At 38.4% G+C, this 22,782-nt stretch overlaps 1 protein-coding gene across 5 annotated transcripts in view; it reads left to right on the plus strand.

Moving 5' to 3' along the window:
• Window positions 1-22,782, plus strand: part of LOC126469697 (WD repeat-containing protein 7) — a 385,995-nt gene that overhangs the window by 171,951 nt on the left and 191,262 nt on the right. For all 5 annotated transcript variants that reach the window (XM_050096866.1, XM_050096868.1, XM_050096869.1 and 2 more), the window contains one exon: window positions 1,199-1,368. In XM_050096866.1, the coding sequence (XP_049952823.1) occupies window positions 1,199-1,368 (170 nt within the window). The remainder of the gene's footprint in view (window positions 1-1,198; window positions 1,369-22,782) is intronic.

The raw sequence follows: 22,782 nt of genomic DNA on the forward strand, positions 1-22,782 counted from the left end.
GTGTGTTTTTTTTTCTTCAGGCGCATTTTTTCCAGATTTAGTATAAAACTAAAATCTTTAAACGTATCATAAATGAAGAACATATAATGCGTAAATTCTGTGACATATGTCTCAGAGTTTTACTGTATGCAAACTGTTTGTAGAGTATTTGACTCTTGATAAATCATCCTTTTTTCAAATGTAAATGCTTTTGAGCCAAAAGGTCATATAACGTACACAAAAGGTTAACATGTAACATTAATTTTTCGGAAAGAAAATAAACCTACCGCATATAGCACAAAAAGTGCTGAAATATGTCTGAGTAAAAAGAAAACTATTAAACGTTGTATTGTAGTTTTTCTTAACAAGCGGAGGGATAAGAAGAGCTATAACACCCAAACGATTATCATTTGACTTTCTTTTTTTCTACGGGAAATTCTGGGCCTTCTAGTGAGCCAGTATTTCCTTATAGTAGACTGGGATATTTTATAGCTTCAAACAATGGCACACTTTCATTTGAGAGCAGGTTAAAAGTCTGATTAACATTCCTTTTCATACATAGAGGGCTACAGCCAAGCTTCTGCAAGTAAAGTTTGAAAATATTTAGGATACAGTTATTGACCGGCCTGTTCAGATTTAAAGAAATGTGTAGCTTTATCACACATGTTAATGTCATTTTCGGTAAGCTGTTGTGTGTCCTTATCTGACGGTCCATTGAGGATTTTACTTGACAGTGATAGAGCTGCTCCTGCCTTTGTCAGTGAATATATTGTCAATTAAGTTTGTACAGTTACTTGTTACTCCAGTGGGAAAGTTAACTACAGCAGTTAGGTTGAACTATTCTATCAGATGCTTTAGTTCTTCCCTACTGTTTTTTTAAAGTTAAGAATTTGATATTGAAATTACCCATGATAATTAAATCAATGGTTTTTGTAAAGATTTGGCTCAAAATTTGTTCAATCTGGTTTAGAAAAATACAACTGAGGTATATTTGATGACAAGTTGCTTCTGTTTTGATACTGATTTCTGCAGCTTTTAGGAATGTGCCAACAACAGCAGTAACATGGAGATAATAATATAAATGAAGGCATGATATATTCTTTAGCTATTTAGTTAAGATATGCAAAATTACCATCTGTGCGAAATTTCATGGTCCTTAGTGTCAGTTTTTTGTCCATTCTTCCCTTAATATCTAAGTTGATCTGGTATATCTCTGCAGGCCATCTGGATCGTGTTTTGCATGGAATAAGTGCTGAAGAGGTATTGTATGCATGTGACGAAAATCCATCGGCGGCCAGTGCAGGAGAAATGGGTTTGGCCAATCCAGCCGTCCATTTTTTTAGAGGTCTCAGACATCGCAATCTGTCAGCCATAAGGCATGCCACTCAGGTTGGTGTCAATAAATCGTAAAATATTTAATATCTTGCAGTAAAGTTTCAGTTCTGTTTTTATGGACCTAAGTAAATGTTATTGGTTTAAAGGAACAGAGATGTTGTGCTACAGTTCAGTTTACACTTACATTGCTGTAAGTCTTATGATTACACAAGAATGGTGTGCCTTATTTTGTTATAACCTGAGGTTTGAATGCCTTGTGATTTGTCACTCAATTCTGCAGCAACAAAGTTGATGAGTGTCCAACAATGATGCATCAGAATGACAAAATTAAAGATTTTTCTTTTTTAAAAGTAATATTCCAGGCAGTAGTAATAAATGTAAACTTCTTTCCTTGGACAAATTCTGCATTGAGATGTATAACAACACATAAACACACTTTGTGGGACACTAGTGCCAAGGTGCAAGTAACTAAAACAGGAGCAATGCATGCTCAATCACCAACGCCAAACGAAGGTAGCTAATTAGAAAGAGAGTTTGGAAAGTAAGTTACACATTATTATGACAGGCCAAGTTATTTTTATTTAATGTTGCACTACATTTTGAAGTGACATGAATACATGACACCATTTTTCAGCATAATTATCAAGTCTCTGTAAACAATGGTTGGTCCGTTCTATCGTCTGTTCAGTTCCTTAATGATATAAATATGATGCTTGGTCATGGAGCCATTCAAGAACCACTGTGTGAACTTCCTCGTTGTGGGAAAATCTCATTCCTCTCTTGTAGTCAGATGAAAATGGTACCAGGGATTGACAATGAAGTCACCGCGCCCCCCCCCCCCCCCCCCCACTCTCAGTTTCTGCGCATAACACAAAGTGCGTGATCTAAGCATCAAATTTATTTTATATCCAAATGAACCATTTTCAGATGTGGCTTCCTTATCAAAACTTCATCTACTAAGTCCCCTCTACAACCTTTTGGAGCCTGTGATAGGAATTGTGAAACAATGAAACAACCTGTACATTACATCATCTCAGTGGAAAATAACGCAATGATTCACCCTCCCCTTACAGTAATTAATACTTAAGTATATTCTCTCTCTAACACACACACACACACACACACACACACACACACACACACACGCACACATTGACTGCTGCTGCTGATGCTGTTATTCACATTTAGAATTTCTCTTTTGGAGTAGAAGAAGTTGTCAAGCATATGTGGTTTCACTTTTTGTTTGAAGTTAATTTTATTAGCTATTAAATTCATTATATCACTGAATAGGTGATCAAACTGAGGAAAATAGTGCATACAGCTTTGGGGCAGCTTCAGTAAGGCAAAAAGAGGTTTTGCATGGTGGAAAAATGCTGTCACTTTTCAAGAAAGTGGGTGTCGTGGCAGTCCCATCATTCTTTGTACTTCGCTGCATAGTCTACACAAAAGAAAACCAAGAGAGCTACAAATTAAGACAATCATTTAATTGTCCCAATACATGCCACGAAGGAAAGATTGACCAATCCTTTACAAGACTAAGCAAGACTCAAAATAGCTGTATTTTGGAGTAAAATTGTTTAGTGCACTGCTACCAGACGCACACACTACCTCATTAAAAGCTTACATAAATTTTCTACAAAACTGGCTTAAAAAGAAAACTTTCTGTGTGATTGTGGAATTTTTTGATTGTGCAAAAGATGATCTAAAATTTTAACTTGTACTCGTTGTATGTCTGCTTGCAAATCTACTTGATTTTACAGTTTTCTTTATTATTATTATGTTTTATTCAGTTTGTACAAACTATTAACATCAGTAGCATGCAGAATGCTCAAAGATGAAATAAACAAATGGAAAAAAGGGCTAAATACCACTCTCCTTCTGTGCCACACTAACATGGAGTGATGGTTTGTGTAAGCCATTCCTCCTTTTAGAATTGTATTTATAAGTGCTGCTGTTATTTTCAAATTGTGACTGACAGAATACAACAAGCTTCATAAGGCACTAAATGAACTGTGAGGCTGTTGTCAGAATGCCCAACTGTTTAAAGGGTGGTCCACACACTTGTTTCCCGTAAATGATGAGTTACCCCATCAGACATTTCATATTCAAAATCTGGTATCGGTAATGCAAAAGTAGCAAAGCTTAGATGTTTAAGAAGAACTGTAATACATGATTTTCAATTCAGGTACTTTTCAGTATAAACACCGACTAATTCAAAATATCCTGTTTCATTTATTGATGAGTAATGAACTCAGTGACAATCCATTTGCAGAGAACTGGTCATCATTTTTAAGAAAATGCTATAAGGGGCAATCAAAAAGTTTCTGTTTGAGGGATTTGCTGCAGTGTATATGTGACATAATGTGACTCTGATGTGGATATGTAAGCACTGACATGTAGACAAGGGATCAGTGTGGCATTCATGTCTTTCTGACGTCTGTGCAGTAATTGTGGAAATGTGAACTTTAGCAACATTATTACCACATCCATCTAAACAGAACCAAAGTGGTGTTAGTCTTTTCTTGGCTGCTGAAGGATGAACACCAGTGGACATCCATCAGAGAATGAAGAATATGTATGAGGCAGGACATCTGTCTAAAACCTCCGTTGTGGAAGGCAGTATCAAGTTCTGTGCTGGTCACCATTCAACAGAAGATGCACATCACTACCCCAGATGTCATACGGCAGGAGTTACACCAGTTTATCAAGTGGGGCTTTTCAACTTGGTGCACCAGTGAAATGAATGGCTCATTGCTCACAGTGATTTTGCGTGATTGGCGTACCAGTTCTGGACTGTGTGGGCTTCAAACGGTAACTTCTTGATTGCCCTTCTATTTGCATTTTCCTGTGTTGAAGTTACTCTGTTAGACTTGATTATAGTACTTGCATTGTGTCAGCAAAGAGAATTATATCTGGGAGAACTGTATCTGCTTCTTTGATGGATGATGGAAGATCATTTATATATAACAGGAACAAGAGTGGACCCAGTATCAATCACTGGGGTAGTTATTTAGTTACTAACGAGTTAACACACACATCAATATTTGCTCCGCCCATGTACTATACACCTTTAGTGAGTAGTCCCCATTCTGAAGATGCAGTATCATTTTGTATACACACATAGTTTCTTAATTTAAGTCTCTGCATCATTTTAAATAGATAGTTGAAAACAGGTTACCAGCAAGATCTCTGATACTATTATTATATTTCAAATTCTCTAAGAGAATAGTGTGAACTACACAATCAAATTTTCTCCACAAATTAGTTACAATGTTTGAAAACACAGAGAGAGTTCAGTAATTTTTATGGGTAATATCTGCAGCTGTCCAGAAGTTTTCAAAGATGTCTTGGTAACCTATGAGAAAAACAAAGTGTGTTGTTCAGATTCACCTCAGCTTTTCACTGTTCCAACTCAGCTACTCATCCATAATACCTGTTGTTCTGCAAGTACTCCCTAATGTTCATCTACATCTGCGCACATACTCTGCTGGAAATCGTAAGATGCATGGTGGAGGGTATCTCCTACCACTATTAATCATTTCCTTTGCTGTTCCACTCACAAATAGAGTGAGCGAAAAACAAATGTTTATCAGCCTCCATATGAACCCTAATTTTTCTTATCTTCATGCTCCTTATGCAAAATATATACTGGTGGAAGTAGAATAGTTCTGCAGTCAGCTTCAAATGCCAGTTCTCTAAATTTTCTCAGTAGTGTATCATGAAAAGAACATTGTCTTCCCTCCAGTGATTCCCATTGGAGTTCATGAACCATCTCCGTAATACTTGCTTGTTGATCGGACAGCTTCGATGTCTTCATTCAATCTGACCTGATGGGGATCCCAACCACTTGAGCAGTACTCAAGAATTGGTCCACTTGTGTTCTGTACATGGTCTCCTTTATAGATGAGCTACACTTCCTTGAAGTTCTCCCAATAAACCGAAGTTGATCATTGACCTTCCCTACTACTGTCCCTTGTTTCAGTAAGTAATTAAGTTAATATTTTTGGATTACTCCTTCTGGGTTACTACTTGTTGGAGTGCAGTGTGCCATTTTACTCCCTGTGACACATAGCAGCCATCCGTATCATGGAATGGATTAGGGTTTTACTGAAGTACAGAGGATCGCATTTTATTAAAAATAGGTGAATGTTGTATACTGATTACTGGTGATATTGGTCTAATATGTTTGTGCATTCATTGTGGATTACAGTAATGTGTAACATTGTGCTGTGGGGCAATCTGTATGCTGCGATCACAGTATAGAAACTTTTACTGTTCTGGGATGACCAGTTTCAGCAATCTTGTTGTAAGTTGCGTAAGATCAGGTGTTGACAGAATAAGACTGTTGCAACAGGTGAGTTTGGAAGTACAAAAGTTTCTATACTGTGATCGTGCCATATGAACTGTGTGCGTCATTCCCAACAGTAATGTCTGTTTCATCCAACTTTTGTTTAATCCATACTATAAGACATGTCTCATAGTTTCATGTGCCATTTGTTCCTTAAACTACGAAAACCTGATTGATTAGTCACAGCATAAGTGTTCACTTAAAATAAAATCTGGAAAATGCCTCAGAACAAAACAACTATTTGTCCACTGTACTGATGCATAAATTTCCACAAGTTCTATTACCAGAGACTGATGGAATTCATTATTTCAAATTTTTATTGCATTAATACCCAGTTTAGAGTACAAAAATAAAACAAACAGTTCCAAAACACAAGAAAATTTTTGTGCACTTCCACAATCTTCCATTGCAATACATTTGAGGTCAGTAGAGTGTCAGAATGGTAAAGAGCCTTCATACTCAAATTGTAGTATGCTGCACAACATATTGTATTTTCATGTTTCTTTCACTGCACTTCTTGTCAATTTGTGAGAGTTTCAATTTTTTTAGTGTTATAGGTGGTTAACACCCACAATCTTTTATCATACCACTTGATGCCATTGTGTTAGTTGACACAAACTGGATTTCTGTTCATTTTACGTTCTCTTGTAGTTGTCAAGTTTCACCTGTCCCTATGAATATCTGGGTGTTCCATGATTGTGAAGATAGAGGAACAAATGTGGACTTGACTGCCTGTTGTCCTAAACAGGGCTTAATGAGTATTACCATTTTTGCTTGTTTCATTAGTAAAACGTATTGAAATCCAATATATGACTAGACCAACACTTGTATAGCAACAAATATTTTTTTGCAGACATAATCATCATATATGTATGAGGGTGATTTAAGTAAAAACCTTAAAAATTCCATAAAATTTAGAAAATGTGTGTGATAGAGTCGGTAGGTGGCAGTGGTATTCCTTGAGGTTCAGAAAGTGACTGACAGGTGTCAAAGTAATGCTGCAATGCAGGAGAAGGCCACAGCATCCACTACAAGATGGTTGCCCCATTGTCATCATCCACCACAATTGACCAGTGATTGAAAATCATCACAGTATGACAGCACAGTACAATGATTCATGTTTGTTGTTGTAGCAATGGAAATAGCCACAAGTTTGAAGATTTAGTGTTGATGCAGTGCAGAATATTATTCACAATGTACCGGACTTCAATAAGATATCTGCAAGATGGGTAACACATCAGTTCACTGCTGAATTGAAAGACCATGTCAATGCCTGTGAAGAAATTTTGCATCATTTCTATGTCAGAGGTAATGCATTTCTGAGAAAAATTGTTACAGGCAATGAGACTTTGGTCCACTATCACCAACCAGAAATGAAAAGGTCAAGCAATGCCACAGCTCATTACTGAAACCAAAAAATTCAACACTTAACCATCTGCTGGAAAAGTCGTGCTGATTCTCTTCTAGGATGAAAATGTAGTAATTTTTGATTATTAGGTGGATCGGGGAGTGATAGTCACCAGTAATTCTTATTCAGACATGCTGAAAAATCAACTTCACATATTCACAAGACTTTGATCCTAGTGGCTTTCATCTGTTTGGTGTAGTCAAAGAAACAATTTAGTGCAGGCGTTTCAGAAGTGATGAAAGCAGGCATTTCAGAAGTGACGAAAACCATGGTGCATGACTGGCTACACGCACACAACGAAAACAATTCTCTCATTGCAGTGTCTGTACACTTCTGAAGCAGTGGAATACGAGGGTAATCCCAAAAGTAATGTCTCCAATTTTTTTATAAGTACAGAACTCTGTTTGTGTGGCAGTTGGTCGCACTGTTATGAAGAGTGCTTCATGCGCTGTGTGTAAACATGCGCACGCCTCACTGAGGCGCTCAGTCTTGGCTTGGCAGCCGTTGAGAATGGAGCTCCTGTTGGATGTTACCGCCAAGTGTGAATTGTGTGCAGTTATTTGGTTTTTGAATGCAAAGGGCATTGTGCCGATTGAAATCCATCGCCAATTGACGGAAGTGTATGGTGAGTCGTGCATGGATGTCAAAAATGTTCGTAAGTGATGTTGAGAGTTTGTAGCTGGACAGACCGAAATTCATGACAAACAAAGGAGTGGGAGACCATCAATTTCTAAGGAGACAGTGTTGAAGGTCGAGCAAAGCATGCATGAAGATCGGCGAATCACCTTGGTTGATCTCTGCGTGTTGGTTCCTGAGGTTTCCTGAAGCACCGCTCACAGAATTTTAATGGAAACATTGAACTACCAGAAAGTGTGCGGAAGATCGGTGCCACGCATCCTGACTGAGGACCACATGTGGCAGCGAGTTGATGCTTCCCGCGCATTTCTTCACTGCCTTGCAGCCGAACAGGACAACTTTCTGGACTCATTTGTCACGGGTGACGAAATCTGGGCATACCACTTTACGCCTGAGACCAAGCAACAATCACACCAGTGGTGGCATCCTTCTTTGCCAAAGCTGCAGAGATTCAAACAAACACAGTCTGCCAGTAAAGTCATGACAACCATTTTTGGGATTGGAAAGGGGTATTATTGGTCAACTTTATGCCCACTGACACCAAAATTAAAGCTGGCAGGTACTGTGAGACTTTCAAAAAACTCAAATGGGCAATTCAGAACCGGAGAAGAGGAATGTTGAACAAGGGCGTACACATTCTCCACGATAATGCTCACCCACACATTGCTCGGCAAACTGTTGCTCTCCTACAACAGTTTCAGTGAAACATAATCACCCACCCAAGCTATAGTCCTGACTTGGCACCCAGTGACTATCACCTGTTCCCTAAGTTAAAAGAATATTTGGCCGTAAAGTGATTCAGCTCCAACGACGAGGTGAAAGAAGAGGTTCATAACTTTCTGAACAGCATGGTGGTGAGCTGGTATGACATGGGCATACAAAAACTACCACAGCTTCTACCAAAAATGCATAAACAGAAATGGTGATTATGTCAAAAAATAGCTAGATGTTCAAGCTGTAAACTGATGTAAACCATTGTAGAAATTAACAGGTCTATGTACTTAGAAAAAAACTAGGAGACCTTTTTTTTTGATTACCCTAGTGCATGCGTTTAACATCAGGGAGAGTAAGTCAAAAAATGACATTTAGGTTTTTCGTTCATTGTTACAATTAAAATATTATAGCACTTAAAGGTTTTCATTTGAATCACCCTTGTAGTAAGGATATGTGGTTCTGCCTTGAGCAAACACAATTTTTTCTTGTTTTACTACCCATACGTGTTTCAGAGAAGTTTCTCCACCTTCAGTGGGTTTCATTAATTTTCTGTTGAACAGTATACAAAGAATTTATGTATTATGACGTTTACCAGTTTTTAAGATTATAGTATTTACATTACTAAAGAATTGGCAGGGTATTAAAATCAAGAATAAATATGCATCTTATAATTATATATTGGTGTTCACAAATCTGTTTGGCATTTGCAGCACAGCTATAATTATTGTATTCCAGTATGTCATCTATGGTTTTAGGCCTAATATAATGATTTTTTCTGTAGGGCTACTGTCATTAAGTTATTCTGCAAACAAAGATTTGCTGTTTTACACTTTGACCATAATTTTTTAGGTTACGGTACTATATTAAAAAAAAAAAAAAATGTGTTTAAATGTATGCTGATTGTGATTAGGCCTTATGTATGTAAATGTGTGTACTTACGTTTTGTAGATCTTGTGTTTTCGTGGTTCTATAGGGTGCTTGAGTGGAGCTTCCTAACAGCCACTGTTTGTGTGATGTACATTTATTCTGCCATCTTGTCCTGGGTGGGAATTTTGAACTGTGTGTATGTATGTATGTGTGTGTGTGCGTGTGTGTGTGCGTGTGCGTGTGCGTGCGTGCGTTGGCACGCTCGCACGCGCGGGTGCATTCAGTGAGCTGTTTTGTTGTTGTAGGTGAGTGTGTGCCATCTGTTCGTTGTTGTGCATGCCTCTTTTTCAGATGTGTTTGTGTTCTGTGTGCTTATGTTCTGTGAGCCTGTGAGCTTATGTTCTGTGAGCTTATGTTCTGTGAGCTTATGTTCTGTGAGCTTATGTTCTGTGAGCTTATGTTCTGTGAGCTTATGTTCTGTGAGCTTATGTTCTGTGAGCTTATGTTCTGTGAGCTTATGTTCTGTGAGCTTATGTTCTGTGAGCTTATGTTCTGTGAGCTTATGTTCTGTGAGCTTATGTTCTGTGAGCTTATGTTCTGTGAGCTTATGTTCTGTGAGCTTATGTTCTGTGAGCTTGTGATTTTGTACTGGTGTTGATCTGTTTTCTGATGTGCGTTGTGGGTATTTTCCATTTTTGTTTTACTTTTTGGGTTTAGTTTGGCTGTCATGTTTGTTTCATTTCCATTTTCGACTGTTATTTGTTTGATTATTTGTAGGTCATTTTTGTAGTTGTCCTTGATGAGAGGAGTTTTATTCAATCTGTGTAGCATGTGTCAGATCCCAGCTTCCTCATGGGTGATGGGATGTTTTGTTGATGTATGGTTGTGCTGGTGTTTCTGGGTTTTCTGAGTGTGGGAAATTGGTGTTGGTTGTTGTCTGTGTATTGTAGTGTCTAAGTATATCAGCATGGTTAGAGGATTCATCTAGAATGCATATGACGTCATCTGCGTAACAATACCAATATACTATTCTGTGTTGTTTGGGTTTTACTATGGCTTCAAATATTTTGTTTTCAGTGTGATTTAGGAAGATGTTGGCTAGGATTCCACTGATTGGTCATCCCATGGGGAGTCCTTCCTGTTGTGAGTAGAAGTAGTTGTCAGATGTGAAATAGCTTTGTTCTGTGATTAATTTTAGAATGCTTGTTATTTGTTTTATGTGGTGTTTGAGAATATATGTCTGCTGTTCTAATTGCTATTTGATGATCTTGATGGTTTCTGTGGTGGGGACATTGGTATGCATGGATGTGATGTCAAATGATGTGAGTTTGGTTGTTGCTTCTGTGTTGATGTATTTGATCAATTCTATAAGCTCTTCAGTGTTGGGTATACTACTTCTGTTTGTGTTTATATAATGTTTCTGTAAGTGCGTATGCATTTCTTCTCTGGCTAGATGATATGTGGGTGTGTTTCTATAATTGATAAGTGGCCATATTGGTGTCTTCTGTTTGTGGACATCTAGCAGGTTTTTTAGTGTGCATTCCTTGGGGTTCTTTTGTTTTAGCCATTTTACTTTTTGTTTTGTGAATATGTGTGAGATGTTTTTTAGAAGTGTCTGTGTATCTTGCACTATCTTTGTGTTGGGTTACTGGTTAGTTTTATTATATCTTGTTCTCTTCTATAAATTTTAGGGTTTTACTTTTGTGCTACTCCCGATTTATTCCTACCATGATGTTGCTCTTGTCCAGTTTTGTGATGGAAGCTCCATTGCTTCTATTGTTTGTTTTTTTATTATATTTCTCCCCCACCCCCCTCATATTTCATTCCTCTCAATATGTTATTATGCATCTGATTTCCTTTTTTGTTAGCTCTCTTGTTAATCCTGCAATGAAATTAAGAGTTGTTTTCATCTCTTGTTGTTTTGTTATATTGTCACTTTCTGTTATTAGGTTCTCCATTGTCTTGTTTTTAAGCTGTGTGTTGACATTGTAATTAGGTTCTCTTTCTACTACATTTAGTTCTTGTTTTGTAAATTGTGTGTCAGTGAGGTTGACCAGTTGTATATGGAATGTGTGGTATGTCTGCTTATTGTATCTAACATTAGCGGTGTGTTACTTTGTATAAGTCTGTGTGGTTTTTGTTGTTTTCCCAACTTTATTTCCATTAGAATTTCTATGTTGTTTTTAACACTCTTCATGATGTCAATAAATATTTCTGAGATTTTTATATGATTTGTTAGTTCAAGATGAGTGTTGAATAGTTAAAAGGGTAAGCATGCTCTTCTTGGAATGCAGATATTTAATTTCCTGTTCCAGCTGGCCCACTTCTGCTTTGTGCTTGGCATGTTGTGTGCAGGTGACATAATTTTTACAGTGACATGTGAATACTTAGGTATTACTGGGAGTTTTGAATTTTATGTTGAGCATTGTCTGATGTAGTTTTTCTATTGCGCTTCTGAATTTGTTGCAGAACTTAGTCGGAAATGCCTGTCATGGCACTGAGTTAATCATTTTGAATTTTATGTTGAGCATTGTCTGATGTAGTTTTTCTATTGCGCTTCTGAATTTGTTGCAGAACTTAGTCGGAAATGCCTGTCATGGCACTGAGTTAATCATTTTGTGGTTGAAGCTCTTTCCTTGTCTGTGTTTGCTTCCTAAAATGTAATAAGGAAATGTGGTTCTACCTCGATCAAACACAGATTTTTATTTTTTTATTACCGATACGTGTTTCAGTGAAGTTTCTTGACCTTCAGTGGGTTTTATTTATTGTCTTTTGAACGACATATAAGGAATTTATGCATTGTGGTATTCACCAGTTTTTAAGAATATAGTATTCATGTTACCATAAATATTGGCAGAATATTAATGTGAGGAATAAATATGTACCTCATTACTACATATTGGTGTTCACAAGTCTGTTTAGTATTTGCAGCACAGCAACAATTATTGTCTTCTAGTATGTCATCTGCAATTAATAAGCTTTTATCAATGTTTTGCTTTGTCAATTCACAAATTTTAGGCCTAATATATTGATTCTTTCTCTATAGCAGTAATGCCATTATATAGTGTTGTTTTGTAGACAAAAATTTGCTGCCTTACTCTTTAACTAGCGTTTTTTAGCTTACAGTATTGTTTTTTGAAAAATGAATTGAAGTGTATGCTGAATGTGATCAGGCTTTGTTAAATGCTGGTTGGGAGAGGAAGCTGACTATGTCTGTAAATGTGTGTACTTACCTTCTGCAGGTCTCATGTTTTCATGCTGCTACGGGGTGTTTTTCAGTGAAGCTTTCTAACACACACTGTTTCACTATTTGTGTGATGTTCTGTTGTTTTGTAATCTTGTTCTTGGTGTTCTGGATGGTAATTTTGAATTTTCAGTGACACAGGCGTGCGTATGCCCATGTGTTTGTTTTGGTCTTCTGATAATTCCTATAGAGCTTAAATATCAGTCACAATCACAACAATCTAATGCCACTACAGAATTCAAAATTCCCATCCAGAACAGGATGGTGGAACAAGTGAACACCACACACAGTGAAACAGTATGTGTTAGAAAGCTCCACTCAGACATCCTGTAGAAGTGTGAAAACATGATATCTACAAACTGTAATTATTCAAATGTACGTAGTTTGCTCTCCCACCCCGATCAACATTTCTCAAAGCCTAATCACAATCAGCATACATTTTGAGGTATATTGTTAAACAGATAATAAATAAAATGCACTGAAGATGGAGAATCTTTTCCGAAATATGTATGGGTAGTAAAACAAGACAAAATTGTGTTTGCTTAAGGCATAATCGTGTATCCTTATTACATATTAGGAAGCAACTATGGACAAGGAAATTGCTTCTACCAAAAAGTGATAATCATCATTATTGGGATGCTACAAAACCCACATTCACTATTGTTCATTCCAAAAAATCTGTAGAGTTTCTGTCTGGTTGAAACAATGACAACATGTCAGTTTCTTTACAAAACTGAGACCTATACCACTTAAAACAGTACAATAATAACACTCTGCTCTCAGTTCTGAAGAATAGCTGAAAATGTTAAGGAAGCTGGAAACAACACAGAACCACAATAGCAAACAGAACCACAACTAGTAGGAAACTCAGCCTCTGAGCAGCTGCTTGAAAATTGACGTATGCGTGTTAACATGCACACAGGTAACTTATAGTCTGTGCATCTAAACATGTCTATGGCACTTGGCAGTTAGAAAGCCCCAGTCGCACACTTAAACATGTGTACAGCAGGTAGAGTGCCACATGCTATTTCTGCAGCAGTAAAATGGTTAGGAGTATCCATGTCTGATATTTCATAATAAAGCCAAGGAAGCTGTTAAATAGTAATTTTCTGATTCAGAAACATCTTCATTATTTGAGAAAATGATATGTTACTAGTGTGTGGGATGTCTGAAAGTACATGGAAATCACGAATATATTACAAATAAAATGTCTCTTGAACTGGCAGCACAACAAACATACAAATAAAGAGAGCTGGATTTTTATAAAATATTACAATAGCTTTTACATACTATTAAAATGTTAATAAATGAAAAACACAAGTTGAAAAGTATTTTCTTTCTGTTACAATAAGACCTTAATACAATCAGTGGTAAAACTGCGGTAACTACTATCCTTACTATCAGTGTTTCCACATTTTGTTACAAACATACAAAATATTCCCTCTTGTTTTGCAGGCAGAGCTCTATATTCACAAAATTCTTGTCGATAGTATGATTTGAGATGTTCTCTGGTACACAACAATTTTGTGTGAATAATTCATGACTAAACAAGACACTGATACCATGATTTAATGCGCTACTGTTCATAACATTTTCAGTTGAACGCTTCAGGTTTGTGACTTTGAAACTTCTCTACAGAAACAGAGTCGTAGAATAGTTATATTTATTTTACCAACTAAGAATTATGTTCCCAGAATGAGATTTCCACTCTGCAGTGGAGAGTGTGCCAATATGAAACTTCCTGGCAGATTAAAACTGCGTGCCGGACCGAGACTCGAACTCAAGACCTTTGCTTTTCGCGGGCAAGTGCTCTACCATCTGAGCTACCCAAGCATGACTCACGCCCCATCTCCACAGCTTTACTTCTGGCAGTACCTCATCTCCTACCTTCCAAACTTTACAGTAGCTCTTCCGTGAACCTTACAGAACTAGCGTGAGTCGTGCTTTGGTAGCTCAGTTGGTAGAGCACTTTCCCGCGAAAGGCAAGGATCCCGAGTTCGAATCTCGGTCCAGCACACAGTTTAATCTGCCAGGAAGTTTCATCACCCCCAGGCTGTGGCTAAGCCACATCTCTGCAATATCCTTTCTTTCAGGAGTGCTAGTTCTGCAAGGTTCGCACGAGAGCTTCTGTAAAGTTTGGAAGGTAGGAGACGAGATACTGGCAGGAGTAAAGCTGTGGGGACAGGGCGTGAGTCTGTGCTTGGGTAGCTGAGATGGTAGATCACTTGCCCGCGAAAGGCAAAGGTCCCGAGTTCAAGTCTCGGAGCGGCACACAGTTTTAATCTGCCAGGAAGTTTCAAGAATTATGTTGCTTTAGTAGTTTTCTGCATGATTTTTGTAGGCTATGACGAAAGCAGTGTACATTTTTAGGTTGATGTAAGTCATTCAGTGCGCCATCTTAGCTACTAGTCCTTACACTGAGGTGACAAAAGTCATGGAATAGCAAAATGCACATATTCAGATGGTGGTAGCGTCACATACACAGGGTATGAAAGGGCAATGCGGTGGCGGAGCTGTCATTTGTACTCAGGTGATTAGTGTCAAAAGATTTCAGACAGGATTATGACCGTATGATGGGAATTAACAGACATTAAATTTGGATTGGTAGTTGGAGCTAGATGCATGGGAAATTCCATTTCAGAAATACAGTGAAACAATTATTTTACTTTTTCGTGGAGTCCTGACTTAAAAACCTCAAAACTGAGGGAAATGCAGAATTGAGAAAAACATTAAAACCCCCAAAATGTGAGCAAAACATATGTAATTGTCATATATGATTAAAAATCATAATCCTCACCAATATAAATCGTGGATGTTTAACAGCAAGTAAAAACTCGCCAAAAAATTGAAATCAGTATCTGGCTGGGTACATGGTAATCGAGCTATTTTCCAAAATGCTACAACTACAAATTATACATCAAAACTCATGTTTTAGAGACATCTTTCCTTTGTGTTCACCCAGAAAAAAAATTATGAACATGGCGATTTAAACTGTAAACTGTGAAGTACAGAGAAAGGCGTTGGAATCTAAAATGTGGGGCTGCGTGTTTTCCTTTTGTTGCCAGTGGCAGTTTAATTGGGTTGAGTAGACTTTAAGCTGTGCACACACTAAGCGTGAAATATGTTTCCAGCTACTTGATGTGCACACCATGTGGAAACATCTCTTGAAACACGAAAACATCTAGCTGAAGCAATGTCCGTACAGATCAAAGGAAACAATGTTTCAGGCCAGCTACCTCATGTCACTGCCGCACGGTGCAAGTTTATGTTTATATGTCACATTGTGTTGTCTGTTGTGTAAGGTTGTTAGCTGTTTTGTTTTCTCTTGCTGTGTTTAGTTTTCCGGGCATGGGGCATGGAGGGGAGGGGGGGGGGGGGGGGGAGATGCAAAGGACGAAGCAGCAGACTGTCAAGTTATCATCATTGTACCAGGCTGATGGCTGATTGTCAAACATATGAAGCAAGCAGTACAAGAACAGCAAGAAAAGAAGACTCACTGCAAAAAAACTGCTGCTACATTTAGTAGAATATTGAGAGAAACACTACGTAGGAAAGAAAATAAGGTAATTTGTCGTAGCTTGCTTCAAAATCGAAAATAAATACTCAAGACTCTGGAACGAATCTCCCGTCAACAAAAAACTAAAACTAACAGCATGTCTACTTGTAATTGCTTTCCTGAAATTTCTATGTATCGGTGATACGATATTTGTCAGAAATTCAAAATCGTTAGATGCTATCCAAGTGAAATTACAGAAACTAAAACTGGCTTCCATACTCATTTCCTACATGTAGCAAGTTTTTCCGACCAGTTGTTCTGTAGTATGTTTTTACTCACCAAGGATGATGACAGTATGCAAACCAACAAATTGATTTCATACAACAACTAATCTGATTTTATCAACCATTACCAGCTGCTATACAAACTCATTATCATAATAATAATTTACTTTTGAAACCTATTGTGAAATTCTCTGATGAATGGAACTTTGTTCTGTAAAACTACAAAACACTGAGAGATTCTTATGGCCTTCAGGTCACAAAGCATGATAAATAAATAAGAAAGGAATGGATGATGATGATGTCTGTTATTTTGTTTGCATGAACCTTAGTAATGTGGCAGCATGTATTACAGTTTCCGTGGCTGCAGACATGACGTGGCAGACAATATGAAAACAATACAACAAATAGCATTGCAAACAATGCGAGTACAGTGAGAAATGTTCTCTGCCAGTGTGGACAGAAACAGTGGCATGAAACAAAGTCATACACAGATGCAAAACACTGTAGGAAATAATATCCCCAACAGAAAAATGTTTTTAGTGGCAGTGTGGACGTGGCTTCGCACTGTGTTTTTTTTTTTTTTTTTTTTTTTTTTGCAGTGGTGACATCACTAATTGGCTTTCGACTATAGTCCTTTGCGAGCACTTGTGAACAACCCCTGTGTGAACTGTGTTCATTTCAGTTATTCATTTCCTTCGTAGGGTGTGACGTAAGTGCACAGTATGCCATTTCAAAACAGTGGTGCATTGGAAGTACCATGTCACAAATATGTCACACTTATCATTAAATGTCAATCAATAAGGCATCAATCATGTAAGGCTTCGAGATATTTTGTGATAACTAATGTGCAATACAAGATTCAGAGGCGTAAGCTGTTATCGTAAGGGATAACATCATGGATAGGTGTGTTAGAGGTTTGCGACTCGATGCATCCCATTATTTTTTTTTCTTAACTTAGCATTGTCATCGTGTTCATTATGATCATAATACAATGTGTTCTGCAGTATTCGATGTTGTTAAACATTTCTGTCAGGTTAGAGAAAGAAGGATGAAATTAACATTTACTTGTTTGTTGTGAATGTGTAGCCATTTCCAAGTGTGTGGTTAGGCAGAAACCTAAGAGAACAGCTTACATTTATGTGAGTGAAATGAGCAGCAATAAAATTCATATTGTTCCTTGTCACAAATACTTTGCTGTTTTTTCGTTGTTTTTGAATATGTGGCTATTTCCTAGTGTGTGGTTAGACAGGAATCTAAGAGGACAGCTTAAATTGCTGCAAGTGAAATAATGAGCAATAACATTCATATTCTCCCTTGTCACAAATATTTCACACATTGTGCAGCTACGGATATATTCCCCTAAAGAGTTTTAGCTACAGCTGAGATTCTCCTGTTGCTAATAAACATCGACTTGATGCTATAGTGATCGACAAATTGATAGTCTCATTCCTGGTCGCCTTCGTAGTGCCACCACATTATGATTATGTCAGTTCCTGCAAAAAGTAGTATCAAATGTACTCGACCCATCATTATTGCATGGTGAAGCTAAAAACTGCAAATATTGTAGGAAATGCCGATCATGGATTACATACGAATTTCTTCCCTCGTGTCTCCCCTCTCTGCACCAGCATAAAATATTCCTTTAAGTCCACCACCACCCACAGTGCGGACCGTCTGTGTTGTGTGCCACTTGTAACTCGTTAAGTCACCTCAGATGTCAATAGAAAGAAAATGGAATGAAGTCAAGTGAGACATCAAGTAAGAATGTAGAATTGAGTAAACTTTATTAAGAAGAAACATAAAAACAGGGAATTATTAGTATTGATCTTATGATCTTTTCAGAGGGGCTACAAATTGATGATGTAGAACTGTGAGAAACATAAAATCGGAGAACAAAAAAATTGAAGTTCCACTGTAGTTAGAGAATTCAATATTCTGAGATCTGCGGTGTCAAGAGTGTGTTGAGCATACCAAATTTCAGGCATTGCTTCTCACGACAGACAATGCGGTGGCTGATGGCCTTCACTCCACAGCTGAGAACAGCTGCGTTTGTGTACAGTTGTCAATGCTAACAGACAAGCAACACTGTGTGAAATAAGTGCAGAAATCAATGTATAATGTATGATGAACATATCTGTTATGAGAGTGCAACCAAATCGATGTTAACAGGCTATGCAGCAGATGACTGACGTGAGTGTCTTTACTAACAGCACGACATCGTCTGCAGCACTTCTCCTGGTTTGGTGGCCATATCAGTTGGACCCTAGCAGACTGGAAAACGTGACCTGGTCAGATACATCCTCCTTTCAGTTGGTAAGAGCTGATGGTTGGGTTTGTGTGTGGTGCAGACCGCACAAAGCCATGAGCCAAAGTTGTCAACAAGACGCTGTGAAAGCTGGTAGTGGCTCCATAATGGTGTGAGCTGTGTTTACATGTAATGGACTGGGTCCTTTGGGCCAGCTGAACTGATCATTGTCTGGAAATTGTTATGTTCGACTATTTGGAGACCATTTTCATCCATTCATGGACTTCATGTTCCCAAACATGTCACTAGGCCACAGTTGTTCATGACTGCTTTGAAGAACATTCTGGACAGTTTGAGTGAATGATTTGCCCACCCAGATCGCCTGATATAAATCGCATTGAACATGTATGGGACATAATCAAGAGGTCAGTTCATGCATAAAAACCTCCACTGGCAACAAACTCGTGATTATGGATGGCAATAGAGACACCAAAGCTTTGTATTTCTGCAGAGGCATGCAAGGACCTGTTGAGTCCATGCCACATCAAGCTGCTGCACTACACGAGGGAAAAGGAGGCACGACACAGTAGTAGGAGGTATCGCAAGACATTTGTCACATCATTGTGATACCTTTTGGTTCAGTGATGTAGTGAGTGCTATGTTTTTAATTTTTGTACTTTGTTCTAAGCATATATTGCAGAATCTGAAATCTATGAAGTTTGTATAAGATAAGCCATGAAATTTGGCACAACACAAATTGGTACATTACATGTTTCAAAGTTGTGCCTTGTGTGATCTGGAAAATGCCACTCGGTAAATTTAAAGGATATTCATTGTCAGAACACCTTCCTCTACCAGCGTTCCTCCATTCTTTGGCATAAGCATCATGAAGTTCTCTTACCAGAGGCAGTTGAAACTCGACTATTGTCATTTTTCACCTTGTTACTGCTGTGTGGAGAGCATGAGCCTTTAAAATGCACAGGTTCAAGACATCAGAAAATAAATTTTTGTATCAGTTTGGTCTTCTGCACTGGTTTCACTGAATATAGTAGCATGTCATTGCAGTCAGTTGTTCCCATACTGGAGTTGTAATCTGGAACTGATTGTGATTTCATGATTATTTCACCAGTGTTCCTGTCCGTCTTTCGTGTCTCAGACATTTCTGTGGTATTACAAGTGGCCAACATCCACACTTCTTTTTTATTGGACCATTTCATGGCAAGCATTATACGAGGGCTATCCACAAAGTACATTACATTTTCGTTTGTGTCCGTTAGGGGTGGGGCTAGCGCGGCCATCTTGGTGTCATGGCATTCTGCCACTCAGTCGGCATCCTGCCGTGCTAGTGAGAGGTTCGTGCTGTACTCCGTTGAGTTACTGTGACAGTTTGAAATGTCAGCGTTAATTGAAAATGCCGCAAAGTGTGAAGTGCGTGCTGTAATAAGGTTTCTGACTGCAAAAAACTGTACACCGATAGAAATCTATTGGCAGCTTTGTGAAGTGTATGGGGACAACATAATCACTGAAGGTGGAGTGCATCAATGGGTCATAAAATTTAAAAATGGCCGAACTAACGTTCACGATGAAGAGCGAAGTGGAAGACCCAGTATAGTGACTGCCGGACTTGTCGAAAAAGTCGATGCCGCGGTCCGTGAAAACCGTAATTTCACAATAACGGAACTCTCTATGAGTTTCCACAAATTTCATGAAGTTTGTTGCACGAAATCATTACCAAAAAGCTTGGTTACCACAAGTTTTGTGCAAGATAGATACCAAAAATCTTGACAGAGATTCACAAAAATCAGCGAATGGCTGCAGCGTTAACGTTTTTGGACGCTTTCGAGAAAGGTGGCGACTCATTACTCGATTGCATCGTTACTGGTGATGAAACATGGGTTAAGCATGTGAACTGCTAGACAAAATTGCAGTCAATGCAGTGGGGGCACACAAATTCCCCCCAAAAACCCAAGAAATGCATGCAGACAATGTCGGCAAGGAAGGTGATGGCGACTGTCTTCTGGGACAGAAAAGGTGTGATTTTTGTGCATTTCCTGGAAAGAGGCACTACAATAAACTCTCGAAGGTATTGCCAAACTCTGCACAACCTCAGAAGAGCAATACAAAACAAGCGCAGGGGAAAGTTGGGCTCAAAGATCTTGCTGATTCACGACAACGCCTGGGCCCACACAGCAAATGCCACTCGTGAAGTTCTCGAATCTTTTAAGTGGGAGTTGTTTCCTCATCCGCCGTACAGTCCCGACCTGGCACCGAGCGACTTCCACTTATTCCCAGCAATGAAGAAGTGGTTGGCTATGCAGCGTTTTGATGACGACACACAGCTTCAAGAAGAGGTAACCACGTGGTTGAAGGCGCAGGCAGCCGAATTTTACGACGAAGGAATTTCCAAGCTCGTCCATCGCTACGATGGCAATTATGTAGAAAAGTAGTATTTAAGTGTGGCTTTCATCTGTATATAATAAAAAAAATTTCCAATACTTTATTTATTTTTAATTCCAAAACGTAATGTACTTTGTGGATAGCCCTCGTATCAGTGGACATAAGGTGGATTTCTCCTTGTTTCAATTTGTCCTGTGGTTTGGGCCTGTTCTGCCCATTTTTATGAACAGTAACACTTGTGGATGTTCCATGGTTATGAAGCTAGAACAACAGGTCTAGGCTCAAATACCAGTTTTTGACATAAATAGGGTTCCCACGTTCCATGAGAGAATATACTGTTTGCGTAATAATACTAATCAGCAAATTTAAACTTTTTTTTCTGCATCTGGTTTGTTAAAGGGCGCTTTACCTAATTTTGGGGTGTTAAATTCACTGGTAAAATCAGTTTTTCTGTATCACTTTATATTTCCTAGATATACAGTAGAATAAAAAACAGTACCATCTAACAGGGTGATTTCAGACACCGGTGCGAATTCGGACAGTATGGCTTATTTGCTCTGTGCCATATTTTGTGTCAGTTGTTTCCCTAGGTGAATAATTGATGAACAGTCTCAGTGTTAAAAATCCATGCAGAATCGTAAAGTGGAAACTTTCTATTGTTGCTCCGAGCGGGAAGTTATTTTAACCGTAATTGCCAACGGGCTCAGTAGCTAACAGTATCGAGACAATTTCTGTACAAGTTTGTCGAGTTTCTCGTGCAAGGTTATAAAATAATGATGGTTTTTGTAAAACAGTGTACTGTGTGGGGTGATTTCAGAAAATGCTAAGAACGTATAAAAGCAGGAGAGGTGCTACAATATAGTGTAATTATGACCCGGAACTTTGAGATAAAGCTGTTCATGATATTCAGCGTGGTAAATTATACAGAAAAAGTGTGATTTGTATGGTATACCTAAATCAACCCTACAAAATAAAGTGCAGGAAGCACATCCGAAAAAAATGGGAGGACAGCCAGTGCTAAATGAAGAAGAAGAAGAAGAAGAAGAAGAATGAGGAGGAGGACATGGTGAAGCAAGGTATCTTGAGGGCTGCACATTGGGGATTTCCCTTCACTAAATTGGATATTAGATATTTACTTAAACGCTGCCTTGATAAATCTGGCCAAAAAGAGAAGAAATTTTGTAATAATTTGCCAGGAGAAGAATGGGTGCATTTATTCCTCAAACGACAGTCAGAAAATCTTTCCATTCGCATAAGTGAAAATATTAAATGAGCTCGTGTAGGAGTGAACAAAGAAACTGTTAAGATGTTTTTCTCCAATACCAAGGCAAAGCTGGGAAATCTCCCACCTAGCAACATGATCAACCATGATGAAACCAACATGTCAGATGATCCAGGCAAGCAGCAGATAATTATGAAACGAGGGAGTAAGCATGCTGAAAAAGTGATGGACTCATCAAAATCTAGTGTCTCAATAATGATGGCAGCTAGTGCTGATGGTAAACTGCTTCCTCCATATGTCCTTTACAAATAAGAGCATTTGTGGGACACATGGGAAGGAGGTGGACCACAAGGAACCCGTTTCAATAGGAACAAAAGTGGATTGTTTGATCTGCCAGTATTTGAAGACTGGTTCTTTACAATCGCTTTGCCCTATTTGAAGAGGCAAAATGGGCCAACAGTCATGATTGGAGACAACTTATCCAGTCACCTGTCTTTACGTGTTATTGAAGAGTGTGAGTGGAACAATATTTCTTTCATTCTCCTTCCCCCCCAATAGCACGCAACTCCTCCAACCACTTCTTCAGGCCAATGAAAGCAGCGTGGCG

This window comes from Schistocerca serialis, chromosome 3, assembly GCF_023864345.2.
Source record: "Schistocerca serialis cubense isolate TAMUIC-IGC-003099 chromosome 3, iqSchSeri2.2, whole genome shotgun sequence".
NCBI classification, from domain to species: domain Eukaryota; kingdom Metazoa; phylum Arthropoda; class Insecta; order Orthoptera; family Acrididae; genus Schistocerca; species Schistocerca serialis.